Raw genomic sequence first — 19,139 nt, forward strand, 5'->3', positions numbered from 1 at the left:
TACAGGGACAATGGTCTCAAGAGAGGGACTTGAATGCAGTAATAAGGGATCCACACTTGCAGAAAAAGAGTATCAGTATCAAGATACTTCCAGCTCTAGAAACAGGAAAGTCATGGCCTACCACGAACTTCTCCATTTCTCTAGGTTATACAAGAGACCTGAGATCCCTACATCACTTTCTTCTTTTCAAAACCAATATTAAAGTGCCTCTTGAAGGCCTAAGGGAGGCAAAACAGACAAAACCCCAGAAAGTATCTGATTGCCACAAACTCCCTCATGCTCTTTTCTCTGTTTTTCGTAGGTCTGTTTTTACTTTACATCACTGGCTCCAACCCAACTGAACAACCAAAACTCTTCTGTTCAAGTGCCACCGAAAAACCACTAGAAAATACCCAAATACTAGTCTCTGTCTAGCTTCTACCATTACTAGGACACTGACAGTCCAAATCATAAACCACAACAAAGAAGAAACTAAAGTTCATGGTGGTATATTCTAAAGAGAAATTAGGAGAACATTAAAAAACTATATTTGCCTGCTTGGGTTCTTCTGGTCTGATCCTACAAGATAACATATCAATATAACTCACATTTTTATGTTCTTAAAAACCTTGACTTCTAAGGAAGAAATATGTTGCAGAAAGCTCAACACCTCCTGTTAACCTGGGTATAGTGGCAAGGGTTTCCTGTCCCCCTGAGGAGGAAATGTAGGGAAGCTCACAAGTATAGGATCACTGTGTAAGCATTTTCCTGTAAAATTAAAGACTGACATCCATCCAAATAGCTTTCACAGCAGTAAAATTGCACCAAAACACAGGCATGAGCCAAAGAGAGGTTCTAAAACAGTGAATGAACAGCATGAACGTGCTGAGAAGGTTATGACAGGAACAGTTCCTTTGATGCCTTGCTTCTATACTTTCAACCACCCGACTTCCTTTCCTTCAAATCAGTGCAGCCCATGTCCTTTCCCTAGTACCAATTATTTTTAACTCCACTCTGCAAGTCTAAAAAAGAGAGAAAAATAAAAAATTCCAGCCAGACACTCAGGCTCAGCTTCCTTCTAGCTGATAAAAGAGAATCACTCTCACATAAGCGAAGAGGGAAAGGAATGCTTCTTGGTGCCTTTTTTACTCATGGGAAATCCTAAAACTTCTGTTTAGCTACTGAAATCTTGTGCAAATTCTTTCTGATCCCACTGCATCCCAGTTCTACATTGGTCTCCTGTGCTTGCACACTGGATCTGAAACTTGCCCATTCCTCGATCATGGATCTCTTCTTCTCTCATGAAACAATAAATGTTATTTATATACACCCAAGAATGGGAGTTTAGCAAGACAGGAAAACCCTGTGGGCATGCAGCATTTGGAATCCCATTATGTAATGGTCTTACTGCTAGATCAAGCTGTTTGTTCCGAGTTGCAATGGAAAGCTCAATGGTGGACAGCTTCAGCTTCTCCCAGTCCTCTGGGGCTACCTCCTGGGGGAACTCTGTGCAGCAGGAAGAGAAGGAATCAGTCATTCAGTGGAATTTAATGACACACATCACTATGAAGCAGATGCTAGACACAAAAATCAGTCTGAGCCATTCTGGCCACTGGTTTTGTTTCTCTAAAATGTCAAAATCTTAAAAAATTAAAAGGGAGCTTAGGAGTACCAAAGAAAAGAAAAAATACCATCAGCATTTGAACAGTATCAGAAAAGATTGTCAAACACAGTACATCAGAGCCCTGTGAATCCTCATGTCCAGGGATTGACAGATCTCCTGGGCTGGTGACAGAAACATTTGGAAAACCCATTAAATGTTAGCACCAAAAAACCAGGAATCCAATGTTGAGGAGGCTGTGGTAACGCATTTTCTACAGGAGGAGCTCCACAATTCAGCTCTCATATCCAGGCCAGTTAGTTCATGCTCCTGCATGAATCACCTCTGCTAGCCAAGGAGGAATGAGGTCTTAGCAACAGACTGTGCAGAATACCCACTCTCCTTCCACAACCCAACCCAAGAGAGCCTCAGAGAACACAAAATTTATGGTACAGAAAGAATTTAACATACTAAGAAAAATTTAGGTCTGGCCCAAATGTTACTGTTCTATTTACAGTAATAGTTGTTGCTCTGTGTCAGCAACTCTCCCCACCCTGGAAAAACAAGGGCTGCTCCTCTCTGCCCAGCTCACTAAGAAGCCATTCTGCTGGAAGAAGATTTCAAGAAGCTCACCCAGAAGTGCCAAGTATCCTCAATGGATGCCTCCACTGCAAAGGCAACTGTGAGTCCAGGGAATGCCCTGGGTTCTCTACAAGTGAGTATTTGCTTATGAGACCACAAACATCTGTTCCATTTCTGATAGATGCCTCTATAACCGTCTTGAACAAAAATCACAGTTTAAATAAATAAAAAAGGAAACAAACAAATAAATAGCAGTAAGAAAGAAAGAGAGCAGTGAAGTAGACATGCCCTCCGCACAACACAGCCCTGGATGTGTCAGAGGAGCAGAGCCTGCCTGTGAGGTGATGGCAGAGCACAGCCAGCACACCTTTTGGAGATGACCAGTACGATCGCAGCCGTCGGTAAAGCCTCACATACAAAGGAGGTCTGGATGATTTCTCCTCGGGCTCCTCTGGAGGTCTCTCAGTTGGACCCACGTACATGAGACAAGCTTGATGTTTCTGAGGCCACTCCTTGGATTTACATGGAAAGAAAAGACACAAGATAAAGGGCATTTTGTTTAGGGCATGTCCAGTTTATTCTGTTTAGTCCTGTAGCCTGTTTATTGTGCACTCACACATAGTCCTGCAGAGCTACTCAGGCCACCCCACTGCCTCAGCCTACTTTATGGCTCTCCAGTCTCCAGGTTCATTGGTGAGATGACAACTCTGCAGTTTCAAAAAGATTACCCAGACTTCCCAAATCCACTAATCTAATCCTTCCCTGCACAGGAGTGAAGGCATTTTCCCCTCTGTGAACAGAGGGTGAAGGGCTGTTTCCTTTGCTGCTGAGGTGTAGCAGGGTGACACAGCTGCTTCTGGCTGGACGGAACAACCCAAACCAGCCAGGTCACCAGCAATGTCTGAAAGCACAGCTGGTTTCTGCATGGCAACAAGGCAACCTCAAAGAGCAACTGCTCAGCAGGATCCAGTGCAAACAGACAAAGCCTGCAGTGCTGTGTGCAGCCAAGGGGCACTAAAACCTGACAGGCCTTTGTTCTCCGCAACTCAAATAACCAGACCTGACCTGATAGCCAGGTGCTTCTGAACAGCAACACAACGGCTCTTAAGGCAAGTCATGTGAGCTTCATAAGGCATCTTAAAAAAAAAAGAGGAAAGTACTTACACATTATTCTTGGTGATATTTCAGATTCCAGTACCAGGGCTACAGAAGAACCTTAGCTTTTGAAATATTTCCAGACACTGACAAAATTTATTTCCTGCCATTGTTTTGAAAATAATTTCAGAAATGCTCCAAACATAGGACACTTAACTGGTTTTTAAATTTATATACTAAAACAACACAGCCAAGACTCACATGAACTCAGTACAATTATTTTTCTATGTACAAAATTTCAGAAGTAGTTTTGGATCATTTGGCACAGGTTGGTAAACTAATTCACCTCACACCTCTGAGAGCAAGGAAAGACTCCACTCTCATACTTACATAATAAGCAGGACAAACAGAGGTTGTATCAGTAGGGCAGTACACAAACAACAAATATTAATGATTAAATGGAAAAGCAGCAATGCTGTGATAATTTAAGCCTGTGTATTTTAGAAGAGATGATAACACTCATAACAATGCCAATATCAGAGGTGATATTTACAATTACACTTTTTTTCAGCCACAGGTCATCCTGTTTCAAGAGACATCCCCAGTAAAACCAGAAAATATGAAGTGTGAAGCAGCAAACATAAGCCAGGAAGAGATTAAACTCAATAGGCTGGAGACACTTCTTGCAGAAATTAATAAAATCATAACATAAGAGGCACATAAAGGAATGTGAATATCACAATTAGGTGAGATCAGGTAGAAAGTTTTCTATCTAAATGGCTGAAGAAGTGGGCACTTCTCTTCAATCTTCAGCAAGTTAAACAGATCCTTTTAATGTACAATTAATAGCTCACCAGAAAAATCCACTATCACCAGCCCAAGCTGAACCTAAGGACTCAAAGAAAGTCAGAAAGGAGGTGGACAGAAAAGAAGAATAGGTTTCTACCTAGAATACCAGAACACAGAAGCATAACCTCAAATTTTCTGTGGATGAGAGGGGGGAAAAGCCATCCCAACTTTTCTGGATACATTACTATTAATCCCCTTTACAGGAGCTGCCTCTAAAGGAAGCATTGTCATTGTCACAGACAGCATGGCTAGACTTCACTATTTGATCTGCTGTACCAGCTCCTGGGCATTTTCCCTGCCTTTCAGGAGGCTCCTTGTATGTTGAGAGAAAAGGAAAACCATGTGAATGAAAATGCCTTACCTTTAATGCAGGTCAAATTTAAATCTTTCCAGGATCGATTTTAAGCAACAGGAAAGTTTAAGGTGAGATAAAAGATATTCATCTTCATGTTCATTTTACTACACAAGGAAGCCTGATTATCAATGTGCATGAGCAGTCTAATTATAGACCCTTCTGCCAGATGAATAAAACAGAGTGAAATGTTACTACAAAGGCTGTTGAGAAAATGTGGCTGAGCACTTTAGCACTTCACCACTGCTGCTCACCAGTTTCACAGGGGGTTACTGGCTTTCCCTGCTAATCTTATAGCAAAAATTTTTAAAAAAATTTAGAATTATTTTTCTTCTCCTTCCTCTCTCTACTTCCTCTCTTCAGAAGTAATCTATCAATTGGTAGGCTTTTTTTAACAAGTTGAGTTTTAGTCCCATTTTATATTGTTATCAGAATCCTTCAGGAAAGCTTGAAGACATATTTTACAAAGCAAAGTCAGCCTGTTCATTTCCCAAACACTTTCCTCACAATTAATGTTTACCTTAAATACACTGAACAAATGAGCTGCTTTAGTTTTCAGAGGCCCAAGGTACCAGTACCTGGAAAAAGAACAGAAATAGAACTTCTAAGATATCCAGGGATCAATACTGGGAAAGGGAGAAACTCTGCATGAAGTCAGAGCACACAGACTGAGTTAGTGCTCCCTGACAACCTTTAGCTTTTTGATACAGTAAAATAGTTTCTACAGACCAGCAGCCCAGCAGTGACACCCCTATCCTGAGTTACACATCACCAAAATGCAGTGTATAATCTTCACTACAGGCAGCAGGACACCTCACTATCAGAATTTTACTTTGTTATGTGAGACAGCTGGGGATGATTCAAAGGTCTGTGGTCTAACAGCTGGTGGTGTGCATCTCCATAATATGCAATACAGCATATTTCCAAAGGTTGGAGGAAACAAACAAAAACCAAAGCTTCAATGACAAAAGAACTAGCAAACATTCATTAGTCCCAAAGGATTCTCACAGTGAAATCAGGGTTTTACAAAATAAAAATCCTGCCAGCCACACAGCACTGTACAGAATCTAGAGATGTGATTGTATTTAGGCAGGCTTGGCACATGTTGATCAGTGTCATTCACCAAAGAGGGTCAACAAAGCACACTGAACACCACCAGCTCAAGAGTACTGCAGATCTAAGGGTCTCATTAACCATTAAGGCATGCAAATGTGCCACTACTCCCCTCAAGCCATGAAATTGTCTGTAAAATAGTAACCTAAGACAGCACTACATCTCCAGCAGCACAGTCCTTAGCAGAGGGACTGTCAGACACACTTCTGGAACTGTGTGTTATGGCTTAACTCCCTTTGAGTTTTTTTCAGTTTAAGATCAGCTGCACTGGAACACGTCAAATATTTTTAGTCCAATAACCCATCTCTCACAGGGAGCAAAAGTGGATGAAGTGGGAAAGTATAAAAACAGGACAAGCACACAAGGATTTTGTTCCAAGCAGACTCTGAGCACCTGTTCATTTGTTGCAGAAGTGCTTTCCAAGCTGGACACATTTCTCTGCATTCAAAAACATTTAGGGAAAGAAGCGGGGCTTGAGGATGTTCGTGTGCCTCATGTACCAAAGGTGCTGTCATGCCTCCAGCACTGAGCCCAAAGGACTCTTGCAAAAGGGAAGTGCTGCAGGGAAAGATGCAAAGGCTGACACCAGGACAAAAGCAGGGCATGGGCAGGAAGGCCAGCAGGAGTGCAGAGCAGAGAGAAGAGCACTTCCTTGGACTGGGGGCTGCAATCAGCAGGAGAGCCTCCAGCACAGCCAAGTCAGCACCTACACAGCCCACTAAGAATGTCCCTGGCCTCCCAGGGACCAACAACCTGAGTACTGCATCTCCCTCATCCCCTCTTAAACCTACTCAAACATTTTCCAGACAAACTCCAGAGGTCTGCTACCTCTTCCTTCCTGACAAAGACAGCTCATTCACAAAGAACATGCTATTTCCTTACAGCTTTTACTACATTTCCTCCATAAGAGTTTGGGAGTGAGCTGCTTTGGCTCTGCTGCTCCTTCAGCAGATAGTTCCTGTCATTCGATACACAGACACTGACATGTTAAGTGTCCATTTGGAGAAAGCCCAATAATTATGAGTTTAGCATTCTGAGACCAGTCATCAGATAGCACAGTCCATGCCACTTCTGGCAGGAACCTGAAGGCATTTCTACTGCATCTGATGTCCCTTGCTGGAATTGAGTTTCAGAGTACACACACAGCTTTTCATTGGCAGATGATGAAAAACAATGGCCAATTACTTTACTTAGACTTTACTCAAGGGAGACATTTTCCCCCTGAACAATAAAGTTTCAGAAGCAGATACCACAAAGCAAGAAGAAAGTAAATACTTAAAAGAACAGGTCAGCACCAAATATTTATTTCAAATTAAAAGAATTCTGATACATCTTACACTCCCATGTGTGTAATGAAAGATCTAGCAAGAGTGGGTGTCTCTGCCTGTCAGATGCCTACATTCAGAAAAAGACTTACATGAGAGAGGGGAATGTGTCTTTTTAGGCAACAGATACTAAAAAGGGTACTGTTTCAAAAAATAGTATTTTCTTACTTGCTAGCTTTAACTCCTGCATCTCTGTAAGATCCCCATCTTAAACCAGAGACTGCAAACACAGGCTGCTCCTTTTTTCCCTGTAAAGAAAAATAAACATTGCAAAATTGCTCTTACCCTTTTTTCCAACTCTGTTTTCTGAAGTTGGAGAAACAGCATTGCTACATAAAAACTTCTGTTAAATTTCTACACAGAAATTTAACAGAAGAGGTATGACAAAGAGCTAACAGCAATAAAGCTTAGCAGAATTTAAGCACTGTACATTCCATCTGCTCCAGGAAGGAATATAAGAGGAGAAGTTTTGAGCAGGTAGCCTGAGTTTGACTGCACACCCAGCAGTGGCCATTTCATTTCGTGGATTTGACTGTTAGCCAAAAGCAAGGAGCTCTGCACAGCAACACAGCACTCTTGCTGCAGAAATGTCCATTCTACAACTGAACAGAAAAATAATATTCAGAAACCATACTAGGCATAGTCAAAGATTTTCCAATTTTGTATTTTTCAATTTGTCAAGAAAGCTATTAACTTCACAATCCACATGAAAGCATCAAATCAGCAGACAGCTATTGCTATCTCTCACCATTGCTACAGAAACACCACTGTAGTAAGTTCTGTATTCATCAATACTCTCTGAGTCTCAAAGAAAGGCAATGTTGAGGCATTCTAGTGTTTTCTTCTGTTTAGATTGTCTGATGCCATACATAGCACATGCTGGAGAAATGACTGCCAGCAGAACTGCTGATATCAGAGACTAAAATTCATAACAGCAAGACACAGAGGAAAACCAGTCCATGTAAACACAAAAACATCAGAATGGGAAAGCTTTAGAAATGTTGGTTTCCAAGTAAGTAGATGCTTTCACCTTGATCTGTAAGACATCAAGTGGAACTGTCTCTCCTTTCAAAATGGCCAATGTAGCATTAGTAATATGTCTGCAAAACAAACAGGAAAAAAGCAAAGGAAAACAAACAGCAATAAAGGAAATGAGTAAACTTTAAAATTACTTTTTTTCCCAGTAAATTTCACTATGAGTACAAGTAGGGTTTTTTTTTAGTAAAAGTAAAAACCCCAGGGAAACGTGCTGCACCCAACTGAAATCAAAAAGCAAAATGGGTGATTGCAACACATGACAAAACCTAACAAACAGCAAAATACAGAAAACAGTGAAAGGAAATTATCAGTCTAAGCTTTTGAGACAGTCCTCCTTTCTGAGCTAACCTGGGAGGTCAGAGGCCAACTGTGTTACCTCCTATTTCAGATATTTAACACATTAAGGACATAAATCGTGGTTTTATTTTAGTGGTAGCAAGTATTACAGCCTGGGAGAGCATGGGACAGCATGACTGGTCTCAACTCATATGTCTGAGATTGAACTGCATTAGTATGTGCTAATTTATTTTGAAGTTTTTAATCAATGTAAATCTACCTATCAGCAGTGTCCATATTGTTTAGGTCACCATTCAGTTGTGGACAGTAGCCAGGGCACTTTGTTATTTCAAGCTGTAAAGATTTTGTAACCAAAGTGTCTAGGTCTACTAAATAGTCTACGTTCAAACCTTGTAGCATATACTTGATGAAATCCCTTTTTTGTTTTCAAAGTTGGGTAATATTTAGTTTCCATACTGCATATGTTTCCAGTGTCTCAGCCGGACAAGGAAAAAATGCAGTTTTCAGATCCAGCCCAATATTCATGTGAATCAGTGGGAGAAACCGCGTTTGGTTTCATCAGGATTACAACAGTGAGACAGATAAGGAAGCTGTTCTTCCCACAGCCCATCTTCTCTCCCAGCTCTTATCTTTCTATAAGACCTTTAGAGGTCCTACACACCTCAGAGTGCTGAAGGAACCAAAGCCCAAATATTTCTTCCAAAAATATCACTTCTGCACTTCTTAACTCAGGTTCTTCCACTGGTGCAGGCTGTTGAGCAGTCTATTGACCAAATTACCTTCAACTTCTCTAGTGTGCTGCAGTCCCACCTGCACAGTTCATTACCTTGGCACAAGAAGATCATCCATTTCAAACAGCTTCTTTAGAACCCAAATATAATTTATTATTTTAATCTTAGCTGCTGATGACAGCCTTGTCCACCTTTCTGGGCTTCAAAGCACTCTGGTAGTTTTAAAGGAAAGATGTTATGCCAGCTGACTCATGGGTTTTATGTATGATGGATACCAGCAAGGGCTCCACAAAGAGAACAACATTAATGAGTTACTGGGAGAGTGAGAGTGAAAAGATTTCAGGACCAAGAAGAAATATATTTATTATTATGAGAGGAGAGGTAGGGAAAAATTGAAAAGAAATGAAGTGTGGGGAAAAGAAAGATTGACTCTCTTTTCTCTACAGAAGTGGACAAAACAATCCTGCAGCAAACTGAACTGCAAACAACAGATACCACCAGACTGGATCATATTGAGGATGCTGAAGAATTGAGTTGTTGGATTACTGCCAGCATCAGCCCCACCACAGGGAAAAGTCACTCCTTTCCCATATTGCTGTATGCCTGACTTTGCAGGTCCTAACCAGCCTATATGCAGACCAGTTTCTAGAATCCTTAGAGTGGAGAAGGGTCAGAAAGAGGACTTATTTTTGGCTTATTTCGTCAAATCCTTGCTATATCCTTGTCAACCCTAGGAAGCTGATCCTTTTAATCCCTTTTTCTTTTTAAACTCTGAGCATCACACGATCACAGAGAAATTAGCCACAGCAAATGACTTCTAATAATACATACATTTCCTTCTTTTAATTTTTAGTCAGTTTTTGGAAGTCATTAACTCAGGTAAGTCCAGAGAATCATCAGGCTCTGCCCAGAGACTGCCAACTTCTATGTAACACAGAAGAAAAAGAAAAGCATCAAGCTACCAAGAAGCACTGCTTCTTGAAAACAACCAACCATGTTTCAGAAATATGTGATACTTACTGGACTTGATTTGTGCACTCAGGGTACAGTGTGTGGCTCAAAGTGCAAGTTTTTCCAAGGGGTATGAATCCTATAGGAATCTTACTGAAGACAGCCTGGACACATAAGGAGAATAAATTAACATTTGCATGAAGCTTCCTGTGTGGAGATCACAGCTGTGTCTGGCATCACCCCTTTGGCACTGAGCACCAGGCACTTCCTCACACAATGACTCAGAACATGGCACCCAAATCTGTGAAGCCACCACTGCCAACTGGGTACAAAGGAGCTCTCTGTAATCATTAAGGGCATTGTTGCATGCATTTTGGCAGCCACATCCCAACTAATGCATGGATTCTGTCAGCAATCTGCCATCTTCCTTAATACTGATGGAGCCATCACAGGCTCTGAATCCCATTTACCACAGCAGAAATCCCCCTCTGACAGAGTAACCTTGCACAGCAAAGAGATTTTCACACTTAAGGAAAGGAAATTAATTGATTCCTCTGCCATCCAAATCATGAAGCAGCAGAAGGTCCAATTTTTGGAAGTCACTGACCATATTATTTTTCTCTACAGCTGCTCAGCAAAAGGGCTTGTTGAAGGAGCAGGTTATTACCCTGTACCTCATCTCAAACCTTGCTTTTTGAAGCATGTCAGCAAAGCAGTGTAAACTACCCCATAGCCCAGTGCACCATGCCTGCCCTGGGGGATGCTGCCAGCAGCACCAGGACACAGCCAATCTGCAGCCACCTGGGAATTTCCCTCTCACTGCACACCCAAGCCCTCTGCCCTGCTGTGTCTGTGTCACCTGCAGGTGCTAAAACTCAAACACCCTGCTCTCATTTTCTTCAGCACTGCTCTGCAGTGTGCAGATGAGAGGCTGTCTGCAGCTCCTGCAGTGAAGCTCTGCTCCCCTGGCTGCCAGGAACAGAGCTTCTGGAATCTCCTGCACAGGCTCTCATGCAGGCAACAGTGGTGTGGCACCCCCGAGGGAAAAGGGAAGCAGGGCACAGAGAGAGGGAGCTCAAGTGCAGAGCTCTACTCCTAGGACACAGTGACATGATGGACAAGAATTCCTTGGCCAAAAACATGAAGTGACACAGTGGCAATACTACAATGCAGTATTCCACCCATAATTGTGCTGGATGCAGAATTCCCTACACCACTGGAAAACAATCCAGGCTACATCAAGATAAGAAGCCAAAAAATAAAGAGAAAGTAGCCAGTAAAACCTCTAAACTTTGCTTCCACTATTGTCAGATTATAAAAGTCTCAGGATCCAACTATAATAATATTAGATTTAAAACAATGATGCACCAGAATTGATATAACTAGCCTTCCTTTAAAAATATTGACTTGATTGCAGAGTTCCCCTTGTCACATTCAGACAAAGCAAATGTCTAAACAGATACAATTCTAGCTGCCAAGGGTATCATCATAATCTTGTCCGGATTGTTTAATTGAGTTTTAGCCAGCTCCTGCCAGAAGGTTTTGGGAACAATGATTCCCTCCTTTTTTCAATAACACTGTCCTCCCACTTGAAAAAGAAAAATCTCTCTCATTTCCATTCAGAGTGATCCACCTTGAGAGGTTAAAATTTGCTTAGTACAGCCATCTGCATAGGTAGGTATGCACTGCTTGAAGAAGCAGCAAAGCAATCCCAAAGCAGTAGGAGTGTGACCATAACTGAATTCAGTGTCAAGCCTGCACAAACACAAGAAAAACATGTATTTCTGCCCAATGCTTCTGCCAAACAAAGTGGCATGCACAGCTGGTCCATGGGTCTTTGAAAATTGAGCATTTGGCTTCTTCACAATCCCTGCTCTGACGCTGGAAACTTCCCAAAGCCATGGCTTGGGAGTCACTGCATTCCCTTAGAAAGGGAACAAAGAACAGCAGGCAGCATTGCAGGACAGTAGCCCAGCTGGATGGCTGCACAGAAAGCTGGCTCCAGAGTAGTAAGCAAAGCATTTGCTGGAGGCAGCTGAGGCCAAGAGACCACAGTGGATGCACAAGATACTCCAAGAAATAAACACAGTTTTTAACATGACACCTTCTCACCTCATCTGCTCTACGGAGAAGTCCAGTTATCACCTGAAAAACACGGGAAATGCTCTAAGAATTTTATTTTTCAGTCACAGTAAGAACAGATTAAATTCTTAACCACATTTAATCTTTGACATTTAAGGAGCAGCTACCCTTTTATGGAAGGTGCTACATGGGAAAGGAGGAATGTTCAGCCTGCAAACATGTTGGAAACAGCAGGTTTATGAGTGTGCCTGAGTACATGCTGGTACCACAACCAATGCCAGTGTAAATGTTTTAACACTGAATAATGCTCTGCATAATGCAAAACCAGCACTGGTCAGTGCAATTAACACAAAGCCAGCATGACCTACAGATGTATTCTGATCTCTTTCTCTTAAGGTCACTGTATTCATTAAGCCATTGTCTTATGAAATCAGTAGTTAGAAATCAGGAACTGCTTGAATAAAATACAGTCTTGAAAAAGAGAGTATCCCCCAGTTCTGCTCCAGTCATTAATCATCTTGACAATAGGCATTTATTAAATACGTTCCAAGCTTTGTTATCATTCCCACGTAATTTTTAAATTATCTGATTCCCACTTAGCAAAATATGCATTCCTCTTGGGGAGTTTATAGAGAGGAAGGAACTTTGAAAATCAAACCACTACAACTACATCACACAGAAATAAAAAGTTAGAATCATGTCCCTCCAAAGAGTTTGCTCATTCCAGAATAAAGTTCTGAAAGACAGCTATGTCACACATTCTTTTTGTCCCCCCTCCCATGATCTCTTAAGACTAATACCAACAAGCAGAGTGTTTTGTCCCCAGAATATTAGAACATTTACTAAAAACACAGATTCTAACGGGACAGATCTCTAGGAACAGTTGCTATGATGCTGCTGCATTGCACAGACTCAATCTTCTTGCCCTCAGCCCAACCATGATTCTCAACAAACCAGGCTCCTGCAGTACCTCTTGGACTGTGCCATCTCCTCCTGCAACAATGATCAGATCTGTGTTTTCCATTATTTCCAGAAGCTGTTTTGCTTGTCCCTCGTGATCAGTCTGAAGAAACAGAGATCCAAACATGAGCACTCAAATGACTATTTTTAGTATATCTCTTTCGTGGAAATAATCATCTATCCATTTGGTTAATAGTTATTTTTATATAGGCACACAGTACTGTATATTCCTTACATTCAGAGGTTTTTTTCAACTTATAAGACCAGATTGATGCATAATATAATATGTGCAAGTAAACACATACACAGACACACACACACAGAGGTTGAATGCAATATCAGAGCAAATCTTACTCAATAGATCTAGAATACCACAGTAACCATCTTATTCCCAAGTAATATTACATTGAAACAAATCCAGGAGCCAATAACTTGCAGAAAAACTCCCACTGTCTTTTACAGCCAAAGTGCTCAAGTGCATCTCCTGAAGCACAGCATCAACTACACAAAAGGCCACTGCCTGACAGCCACTGCCAATGGATTTAGCAGTAAAGAGTGCTGACTTTTTAAACCATTAAAACTGTTTTCTGCAAAATCCACATCTTTTACAGAGTCATCTCAGCCTCACTTCCTGGCCCAGCCCTGTTTTGCCAACTTGTTGGGTCTAACACTACCAAACATCAGTTTTAAGTCTTGCAAAATTATTTCTTCTCTTAGGGTGGGACTAGGTACATTTAATGATCAGAGAAAGGGATTAATAAAAAGAGTATTTTAATACTAAACCTTGTGGAAAAGATTCCAAGACAGAAAGATGCATATCAGGTACTCTGCTGTTAGGACACACTGACTATTAAGCAATACACATATCACAGCCTCAAAAAAACTGCAGAGCAGAATCCCTTCAATGTTTCCTTGTTCTTCTCTTTCCAAAGGAAACCTGTGTGCTTATTTACACCATTTAGAGCTCAGTGCTCTGCTTTCATGGTGGGAATGTTGAATTATTTGGAGAGACACAGAAATAATTTGAGTGTAAAGATAAAAGGTTATTTTTAATTAATCTGAACAGTTCAACTGGATGTCAAAATTCCTCACTTTTCAATTCTTCAAGTTCAGGCAGAAATGACAAATTCTACAGCAATGGGCACGCACCACTAGCCAGCACTCAAATATTTAGAGAGTTTTTTCTCAAACATGAATTACAGAAAGGCTGCTTGAGACAGACAAACAAGCATATGTACTGCTTTGGCTGAAAATTAAAATCTCACTACACTGTTTGAAAACCAATTGTGAATTAAAAAGGTTAGGTATCTGTCTAATATCTCAGTATTTATTTCTTCCTATAAGATGACTACAGGACAACTGCACATTTCAAATGCATACAGATTTGAATTTCAATACTTCAAGAGAAGAAAGAAGAGTCAATATTTCCACAGCAACAGGACCTATCAGTTCTTACCTTAACAATAGTTACATCCAAGCCAGATAAGTGCAAGATTGGTGCAGCATTCTTTTCAAAAAGGTTCCCAGCTTTGCTAGAAATAACAGAGAAAAAATTGTTTAATGATGCCTGTGGCTGAAAAAAAATTAAAAAGGAAAGAAACAAATGAACAGCAAGAAGAAATCTACTTAAAACCAAGTATTCAATCTCCACAATCAGTTGCTCAACCTGACAGTGAGGAAAGATGAGATTTCATGTGGTTCAAATGCATTACATTTCTAGTCTCATATCTCACATGTCAGGGTTTTGTTGCAGTTTTAATAAGTGCACAAGATGCTATCTAACTTTTGCCAAAAAAAATTTTAAAAATCCATTAAAACAAATTAAGACCTCCAGAAAGAAATGTATTAGAAAATTAATGACTTACAAAGCACTAGCCTTTAGGACCACAAAGAAGCCCATACAGGCTTCATAAAGTATTTTTAAAATCCTGATTATTTATTACTACATATTATTAAATAAGGTTAGAAGCAAAATTCTGACCTTTTTTGTGGTAGGACTGATAATTTTATGCCTGTCATTGCATAACAAAATAATTATATCACTAACTATATATTGTTTGCAAGTAGAAACATGAGCCTTGGTTAATATTATGCATTTTCCAGACTCAAAAGCACGTGTCTGAGCACTTTCATGTCAGCTATAATATTCCCCTCATATTGGTAGTAACAACTCTCTGCCCCTCCACAAAATGCAACTATTCCAAAGTTTATTTGATCAGCAGAAACAGACACCCATCAGACCCAAGATGCTGTTTCTTCTTTTAATAAGCATGCAAAAATAGCAGCCGACCTCTTCCAGGAGTCCTGCTCCAAGCCCATATTTAGCCCCTCAGTTTGTGGGCACAACCCTTTCAAGGGCAGGTTCCCACAGAAGTAAGATCACTTCTTGCCAACTTCAAGTCTTGAAGGAATCAAGGTCATCTCTTACTTCTATACTTTTTGAGGATGGAAATATATCACATGCAAAAGTTTGGAAGGAATACAAAGGAATTCTACATACGAGGGAATGACAAAGGCCGAAACACAGGATTAAAGAAAAAAATGAAATATATATATGTGTGTGTTTAGAAATAATTCTTCCATCTCAAGCAATTAATTCTATTTCTCATTTCAATGTTTTTTGGTGAAATAAAGTTTGGCATAGTTACATAGCACCAGCTTGGCATCAGAGGGAGGCAAAAATGAGCTCAAAAATCTGGCTGGCTTTTATAGTGGATAGCAGAGCAAAAATGCAGAGAGAGAACTTCAAATGAGAGTGCTGGGAAGGGGAAATTTTACCCTTTGCAAGCTGCTGGGTTGAGCAAGACTGTTGCTTTCTTCAATGGCATAGTGGCAGGCATCAGCTGGTTGCCAAAAGCCTAAGGAAGAGAAAAAGAGCAGGGCTCAGTTTATCTTTTAAGACACCACTAAAACAGCTCAAAATAACGCATCTCTACAAATGTCAATGGGTTTTCAAGCCTCATGACATTCAAATGACTCCCATCTTCAGCCATTGTACAGGTCTCTTACTCAAAGACCCACATTCTTAGCAGTAGCTCACATCACTGTCATAAGTACTCTTGAGCTCATTTTTACAATTCCACCACCATTTTGTTTTTGTCAACCTCTGGTTTTCTGCAATGGGCAGAAATCCAGGGAGCTCTCCTTGACTCCAAGGTTACTGGATTTTCTCTCCTTATGTAATTCTCATACACCTCCCTGCCACCTTCTTTCTGCATTCTTTCCAACTTCTGAACTTTAAATCCTCTATCTCTTCTACTCATTTCAGTATTTTCTATGCTTCAGGTTTTGAAGACAGGAAAGATAATTACAAAAGAATCTGCCTTGACCTATAAGCAAGTCCACTGTTTCTTAAACTTTTTTTTAAGCTAATCTCTCTCTATAAAAATCATTAAATTCCTCCTCAACTTTTAATCCAATTCTGAAGAGGTGTCTCAATTTTAAATTCTTTGAGAGTTTCTCCACAAAGCCTCTTGCACTTTGGACCTATTTCCAAAGCTGTTCAGGACAGGCAAGGAAATGCAAAACTTCCACACGTTCTATCCTGCTCTATAAACTTCCAGAAGATCACGTAAAGGCATCCTCACACCAAATCCAACTAGATTTGAACACAAGGAATACAAGGTATCCAGCAATACCATCCAGAAGCCCCACAAAGAGTAGGAACCAAAGACTACCATGCTGAACATGGCCCAGAGAACTGTTCCTGGTTTTTTTTCCCCTTTTCCTAGGAAGTTAACCCCTAGCAGGAATTTTTATATTGAAGGAGGTGATACTATACACAAAACCCCAGTACATTTTAGTGGCTGTTACCTATTTAAATTTATTATTAATTCCACTTGCAAACTTTGCTCAGAAAACTGCTGTCACTTTACTGCAGGGGTTCCATACTGTTATCTCCTTATCACAAAGGTTTCATACCTTCTTGGTAATTCTTATTGGCAGCTCCTCAGAGCACTGACTTTTTTTTTTTTTTTCCCTTCTCCCCCAGCCACCCCACTCTTTTATAGCACTCTTCTTCTCATTGCTTACAGCTGTGGCCTGTTAAAGTCAGGCCTGCTCCTAATCTTTGATAATTGGCCCAGCTGCAACTCCTTAGGGGTAAGATTACTTTCTACACTATCTTTATTTGCTTATATTCTATCCCCCTACAGGAAACCTCAATATAAAGAAGGGTACAGCTGGTTGTGCTGCTTAAAACACCCAAATTTCTTCTTCAGGAAAGAAAAAGCATGAGAATAGTTGCTGAGAGAAAAGAAATCTTCAAAGAAAGTGAAACAAATCGATAGCTCTTAAGCTTTACTCAAAGATCAGCTGGAAAACAGACCAACTTATTATATTGCAGTTGTTGGGTGGGAATTGGGGAATAGGGGCCCTCTAGCATGCTACAGCTGTTAGAAACAACTAATTATTTGCTTAGGGGGCACAAAATAATGTATTTGCATGCTCCAAACAATCTAGCAAGGCTCTAAACAACCCAACAAGGCTCATAAAGATTTTATTAGTAATGACATAATTGCTTCGTTATGTAATATACTCAGACATTTATGTTACATACAGGGGCATTTCTAAAGCAAATGCTGATTTGTAAGACAGGAAATAAAAAAATAATAATGCAATATTCTAGAAGTCTTTCAGAGCAGAACATAAGTAAAGACAACTTATAGTCATACTATAAAAATGGTTATTAAAAAAAAATATATATATGAAGGTATAATTTAGGTAAGTCAGTGCCTTTTTCACTTTCTGGTCACAAGCACACTTCCAGGTATTACATTTCTGGACTTTTAAAATGTCAACCACTATTCTACAACTTGGAAAATTCCTTTATACAAAGCTTTTATAGTGCTTTATGAACACCAGCAAAGGAACTACATTCTTTTACAGAAAACTATCCTTGAGTGAATTGTTTGCCAGCTAAACAGCATCTCTTTACACGTGCCCAGAGTTCAGCAACAACAAGATCAACCAGCAAGACTGATCTGCCAAGGAAGACTGAGTCAGCTGACACTGACGTATCCCAGAGACAGAGGTGTAAAATGTTAAAAATATCATAAATGGGTTCTCCATTATAGAATCTCTCCATAATCATTTGCTACACCAAGGCTGTCATCATAAACTGGTATTTAAATTCAGACACACATGGCAGAACCTTTGCATGAAATACTGCTTTCATGGATTCTCTCTCGGGAAGGCAGCTCCCTCACCAATTTGATAATGTAACAGGCTTAAAAACCTAAAAATCCAATGTAAAAATAGTAAGAACTTCACACACACTTCATTCCAACTGAACCTTTTCTTTGGTGAGTTTGTCTCTATTTTTTCCCCAATACTTATAATATAGCACTATAAAAGCAAGTAGCATTTTACAAACAATTTTAGATTGTTGTTATTCTGAAGAATACCAGACACTTAATGCCTTAATGCAGTACTGCTGTGTGTTTTCAAGCACTATTTGGCAATGACACGTCAGTGAGAATGGAAATTGCAGCAAGAATTGATTACTAGGCTTTCTGGTTCATTCCTTTCTAATGCAGGAGTCTTCTGCAGGACATTTTCTCAGGCTCTAACCACTAAAATTGCAAAAGCTCTACTGACAGTGCTTTTGTATTTTCATTTCTAAGAATAAGCTATAATGGAATAGAACCTGTCACTTAATAACTGGATTTAAGAAATGGGAAATTCAGGATTTCCACAACTGAACTATCTGCTGGTATCAGTCTTTTCCTTAACACTTACACCTTCCTTTACACAATACACACAAACCACTTAATCAACTCCTTTTAGAAAATTTGGTTTAATTTGGTCAGCATGCTTCAAATACTGAGGTATTAACAGTTATTTTTTGTCATATAAAAAAACTTCTACTTTGTTATTATGTAGTAAAAATGAATAGTGAAAACATAAAGACTCTGAAATTACAAGTATGGTTTATGAAAGCAGTATTTTCAGGGAAAGATTTTCCTTGTTTTTTCATGAGCAGTGAGTTCCCTTACATCTATTCTGGCATGAAGATCCATTGCACAAGACAAGTTGCTGTGAAAATCTTTCAACAGCAGACAGGCTAAAATTGGGATAATTCAGGTGCACAACACTTTTTACTGAGAAAAATAATTTTCACCATTCTGCTCAAGCCCCAGTACATGGCAATGATGGGAGCAGTGTTACATTCTGCAAAACATCAA

At 40.0% G+C, this 19,139-nt stretch overlaps 1 protein-coding gene across 2 annotated transcripts in view; it reads right to left on the reverse strand.

The window, feature by feature from the left end:
- Positions 1 to 19,139, reverse strand: part of AGK (acylglycerol kinase) — a 42,531-nt gene that overhangs the window by 13,905 nt on the left and 9,487 nt on the right. For both annotated transcript variants that reach the window (XR_012579933.1, XM_005482773.4), the window contains exons 3-12: positions 15,733 to 15,812; positions 14,411 to 14,486; positions 12,965 to 13,057; positions 12,025 to 12,057; positions 9,982 to 10,076; positions 7,926 to 7,995; positions 7,064 to 7,143; positions 4,978 to 5,035; positions 2,529 to 2,673; positions 1,388 to 1,485 (exon numbers count right to left, since the gene is read on the reverse strand). Coding sequence is in view for 1 of the 2 variants with exons in the window: in XM_005482773.4 (XP_005482830.1) it covers positions 1,388 to 1,485; positions 2,529 to 2,673; positions 4,978 to 5,035; positions 7,064 to 7,143; positions 7,926 to 7,995; positions 9,982 to 10,076; positions 12,025 to 12,057; positions 12,965 to 13,057; positions 14,411 to 14,486; positions 15,733 to 15,812 (828 nt within the window). In the remaining variant the exon portion in view is untranslated. The remainder of the gene's footprint in view (positions 1 to 1,387; positions 1,486 to 2,528; positions 2,674 to 4,977; positions 5,036 to 7,063; positions 7,144 to 7,925; positions 7,996 to 9,981; positions 10,077 to 12,024; positions 12,058 to 12,964; positions 13,058 to 14,410; positions 14,487 to 15,732; positions 15,813 to 19,139) is intronic.

This window comes from Zonotrichia albicollis, chromosome 4 (genome assembly GCF_047830755.1).
Source record: "Zonotrichia albicollis isolate bZonAlb1 chromosome 4, bZonAlb1.hap1, whole genome shotgun sequence".
Classification (NCBI taxonomy): domain Eukaryota; kingdom Metazoa; phylum Chordata; class Aves; order Passeriformes; family Passerellidae; genus Zonotrichia; species Zonotrichia albicollis.